At 31.3% G+C, this 5,254-nt stretch overlaps 1 protein-coding gene across 1 annotated transcript; it reads right to left on the bottom strand.

Moving 5' to 3' along the window:
- Window positions 1-3,291: 3,291 nt before the first annotated feature.
- Window positions 3,292-4,991, bottom strand: LOC111717563 (ABC transporter B family member 25; the record flags this gene model as incomplete). The annotated part of the gene is made up of 3 exons (XM_023493063.1): window positions 3,292-3,499; window positions 3,988-4,040; window positions 4,842-4,991. Coding segments are annotated over 3 exons (333 nt in total), but the record flags the coding sequence as incomplete, so codon positions are not given.
- Between the last annotated feature and the right edge of the window lie 263 nt (window positions 4,992-5,254).

Here is a 5,254-nt window from a genome sequence, read left to right as displayed (position 1 = left end):
TTACAGCAGGGATGCAAATTTAAACAGTTTCAATGCATAAGTTGACGCCCAATTGTATAATTTTTTATAATGATAAAAATAAGGATGGAAAGCTAAAGGAACTTTATTCATTTGTGATCTTATAGGGATAGTCGACTTTTTTCAAATAATCCTTCAATAAAACAGCTCTAGGACTGGTGCCGTTCATAATTTTTTTAATCTTTCGTTCCATGTTCGTTTCCGAGGGTCTTGAAGTGGATCGTTGTTCACCTTAGTTCCCTTCAAAGTTTTGTTTCGTTTTTTTAATAAACGTTCGTTCATGAATTATACTGTTCGTGACGTTCAGATATGGTTAACGATGGTTGATCAATAACGGTAAAATTTATCGTTAACGATATATTTTTTATGAGTTCATTGTTGTAGATGGTAATTGAAAGTTTCTGTTCCACTGACGAAAAAATATCAGGAAAACAAAAAAAAATAGATCTTAACATTTTCATCACTAAATTATCTTGTGACGACTGGGGATTTTTCTTCACCAAAAACCGTTTGTTCCTCTTTCTTTAATTTATGATTGTTCGAGTTTATTAAAAAATCGTTCAAACTTTGGTCGTTCATTTTTTCGAACGATTTGCTCCGCATCACCCTTTAGGATTTGAAATACTGTCGTTTTAGGAAAAACTTAAGATCTCCATGTGTCAATAAAGATATTAAATATTTTTAGAAGTAGCTTAAGATACAACTTTCTTTAAGTCTAAATCGGCCCTGATAAAACAAATCTAACGTTTGTTCGTCCCCTCCTTTCTAATCTTCTATATTAAAATTTCAATGAATTTAGATAAACTTTACAAGAATTATACTTAACAAGAATTATACTTTACAAGAATTATACTTTACAAGAATTATANCTTTACAAGAATTATACTTTACAAGAATTATACTTTACAAGAATTATACTTTACAAGAATTATAGGTGTAAACATCGAACATAACATGTTATGGGAACATTTTTTATATATGAGCTGACAATTTATAAAAAATACTGATTTTTCATGTAAAAGAGAAAATAGATAATTACCTTGAGCTTTTATATAGCTTAACCCTTCAACATTATTTCACTTGACAGTCTATTTAACAAATCACCCTGATTCACCTGTTAACACTGTACAGTGTAGTCTAGCGTAGTCTCTATTCTCTACGCTACTGCTCTATGCCAAGTTGAAATCTCCAACCCCCCCCATACACACACCTAGTCCTTTACCTGCCCTACCCGGTCCGGTCCAACCCGACCAATTTTCATGCATTTGAAAACATAATAAATTCAAGATTTTAATCTTTATTTAATATTTTTCCAATTTATTGTGCATCTATAAGATTATTTCTTAGTATATTTTTGATCATTAAAGTCAAATAAAAAAGATTTCTTATTTTTATAAATGGCATTCAAAGAGCGTATTTGTATATTGTTTGATGGTTTGCACGGAAATGGTCTTTTTAGAAGTTTATATGATTTCAAAATTCTACAGCATGCATTATTACATTAATTACATACTTTAGTGCACTAAAGAATTCGAACTATATCCACTCCTTTAAAAACCTATAGTTGCGCCTCTAAATAAAAAGGGGGAGAAAACGGATTATGCCTGCATGCCCCCACATACCACGTCCACACTCCACATTCCTGAAATGAGTTTTTGCCATGTTGGCCTCTCTGTGTTGTGTATACACTACATTGTACAATTCCTACTTAACATTCAATGCATGCAATGTGTTGGTTATATGATTCATCCTGACCCTTTCTGATACACCCTCTCCCTACCCCATCTCCCCAAAAATATGTAAATTCCACCCCCCCCCCTGTTTTGTCCGCACCCCCTCCCCCTTGTCCTGAGTCCTGCTAGCAGTGTGTAGTAGATATGGGGAAAGAAAGTTTAAGCTGTTAGCTGGAGGAAAAGCCCCCGGCTTAGTTTTATGAAGGTGAACGGAAACGACGACATTTATGGCCTGCACACCAAACCAATGTTTACTAACCACTACACTCGATTATATAGGGCATCGATTTATTGTAAAGGATGAGTTTAATGACTCTCTAAAGGACTTGATCCTTTGCCACAAACTCAAATTTTCTAATTTCCATCTTTGCAACCTGATGATGTAAACCTTCATGATATTTCATTTCAAGCTTAGATTATCTAATCTAACAAATTTCATCATAGTTTGAAATATCTAAGGTTTATATCATCCGGTTGAAAAGATACGATTTCTTTAGCAACTTGAAAGTTCAATTCTGGGTTTTTCGTTTTTGCAAAGATAAATAATAAAAAAACAATTCTGAAACTCCATAAATACAAGAAAAAGACTGAGAAAGAATGTAGTAATTTTCTTTTCGAAGCCTCATCTCTTGTTAGTAACCCTGTAAACTCCGGAAACACTGTAAACTCCAGCGCATGTCAAGTACCGGTTCAACGTAGCTGCAACAGTACATGCAGAGATTTTACAATGCAAAACGGTACAATACACCAAATTAAATATCCTTTTCTTTTAACATTACAGTGGAATGTACAAAAGATGAAAACAGGGCCAGATACCCGGGCGAGGGCTGTTAACGGCAACTATCCTTCGTGTTTACAATATAACTTTGACATAGCTTTATTAGTATGTCACAGTATAACGTGAACTAACCCTATCACTTTAGTAATTATAAAAAAAAACAATAAAAAAAGCCGATGGGCAGTTGGCAAATTCCACGCATATGTATTAAAATCAAACATTATCCTATTCTATTTCATCGTTTATATTAAAATTCGAATGTGTTTCAATTTTAATTTTTCTCTTAAGATCTAATGCTTAACTGTAAATAAATGTAAACTAAATTAATTTATATTTACAGATAATTGTGAAAAGTACATATGGTTAAAAGAATATGGCATTAACATAGTAATTTACTGGATAATGATTGTACTATAAAGAGGCCAAGGGGTAATAATTGTACTTTAAAGGGGCTAAGATTTTAGAACATAATAGATAAGAGAAAGCATCAATAGTACAAAAAGTACAATACAGGCAGGGGCAGATAGAATTACACAAACACATAAAATGCACTATTGAGTATTGACCCTTTTATTTTCTACTCATAATCTTAGAATATAACTCTATGATATATAATTTATATATATATAATATATATAAAATATATAAAAATAGAATAAAACTCTATAATATATAATATATATATATAAAATATATAAAAATAGAATAAAACTCTATAATATATAATATATATATATAAAATATATAAAAATAGAATAAAACTCTATAATATATAATATATATATATAAAATATATAAAAATAGAATAAAACTCTATAATGTGTTATATCACCCTGTATCCTACTTTGCTGAGTTCCAAAGTTTGTAGTAAACACCCTGTAGATTAAGTAGTTCTTCATGAGCTCCTGATTCAACTATCTCGCCTTGGCTTAGGACAAATATTCTATCTGAGTCCTTTATTGTTGATAACCTAATAATAGATAAAGATCTAAATACAAAACTACCGTGAGAACCAAAAAACTGTTGAACATGAAGACGACATTACAGCAGCAATTATGTGCATTTGATGTTGTTGCAAACTAAGTAATTTTATTAGTAACTTATTAATTCACTCATTAAGTAACATTGGTTAGTTTACACTGCACAATTGTTGCGTTTCAAGTTCATTCGTCTATTTAAAGAAATGACTTGAGTTTAAAACTCGTTTTCCTATTCCAGAGTTGAATGGAAATTACTGTAGATAATATCAAATCGTTTCTTAAATTCAAAATTATTTAAATTGTAAACGTATTTCAAATATTGTCTTAAATGGGTTTTACTCGAGCTTTCAGTCATGCGATTTTGTTGGCTGATGATCTCATTAGATCGATTATTAGATCGATCATTAGATCAATTATTAGATCGATCATTAGATCGATGGTATTTTCAACAAAAACATCTAAACACTTGCTAAAATACCTGTGAGCAATTGTAATACTTGTTCTGCCCTCCTGAGCTTTATCCAGCGCATCCTAAACAAATATTCATAATATTGTGAACAGTATTAAAATTCAGTCTTTGCTACAAACTCTGATTTTCTAATCCCTTTATCTTTGTAACCAAAATTGTAGACCGTATACATTTCAAACTATGAATTCTGTTAGATCAAATAATCTCAGTTTGAAATATCAAAGGTTCACACCGTCAGGTTGCAAAGATATAGGAATTAACAAAATTTAGGTTTTAACAAAAACTAGTCCTTTCCTTTCTTGTTTATAAATGCTGCGCAATTTCATTTTATAATTTGCGGATTTTCTTGCCCCGGCTTCAAAAAAATTGAATACTTGCTATTGACCATATGTTCTTTATCTTAATATCATTACAATTTGGTTGCCGACATAAACCCTTAATATTTCAAACTTTGACGATATGATCTACATAGCAGAATTCATAGTTTGAAACATTAGGTTGCAAAGGTATAAGGATTAGACCATTTGAGTTTTAACGCGTGTTTTTTTCCTGCCTGTGAAACCTATGAAACCTCTTAAATTTATAAAGGCCTAATTAGTGTTTAGTTAGTTTAAAAGTTTTGATGTTTCTCTTCATGTTATTCTTGTTGAACTAAAAGAGGCTCTGAGAAGTTTGACAAAGAAACTAAGCCCTTGAGATTTTAAACTTAGATTAGAATTTTTAGTTTGAAATATTTAAAATCTACGACATTGAGTTGCAAGGATAAAGTGAAAATCTGATTTAGTGACAAAGACTCAATTCCTATTCAAATTAACATGTTAATATATTTTATAAACATATAAACTAATTAATTTAGTAAAAACCTGGACAATCTTCTCACTCTCTGTATCAAGAGCAGAGGTTGCTTCATCTAGAAGGAGTACCCTAGGGTTCCTTACTAGGGCCCGAGCTATTGCTATCCGCTGCTTCTGACCGCCAGACAACTGAGTTCCCTTGCTTCCGACTCTAGATAATTAAACCACATTACAAAGATAAAATCATGCAGGATTAGAAATTACTGAATGAGAATTACAAGAATGCAGTGCAGTTGTTGTCGAATATATCAATATACAATGATGACGACATTCGTTTTCAACTTTGGTTTTTACCTGCTTCCAAACAGCACAAGATAAACATAACCATGGAAACAAAGAGAACCTGTCAATTAACAGCTCCTCTTTGTTTACTTATAAACTTGTAATTAGAAAAAAGCTTGTTAGAAAAACTTAAATAGAGA

The sequence above is a fragment of the Eurytemora carolleeae genome, unplaced genomic scaffold (assembly GCF_000591075.1).
Source record: "Eurytemora carolleeae unplaced genomic scaffold, Eaff_2.0 scaffold2764, whole genome shotgun sequence".
Classification (NCBI taxonomy): domain Eukaryota; kingdom Metazoa; phylum Arthropoda; class Copepoda; order Calanoida; family Temoridae; genus Eurytemora; species Eurytemora carolleeae.
The sequence above is the reverse complement of the archived record's forward strand: the minus strand, read 5'-3'. Positions and strand labels throughout refer to the sequence as shown.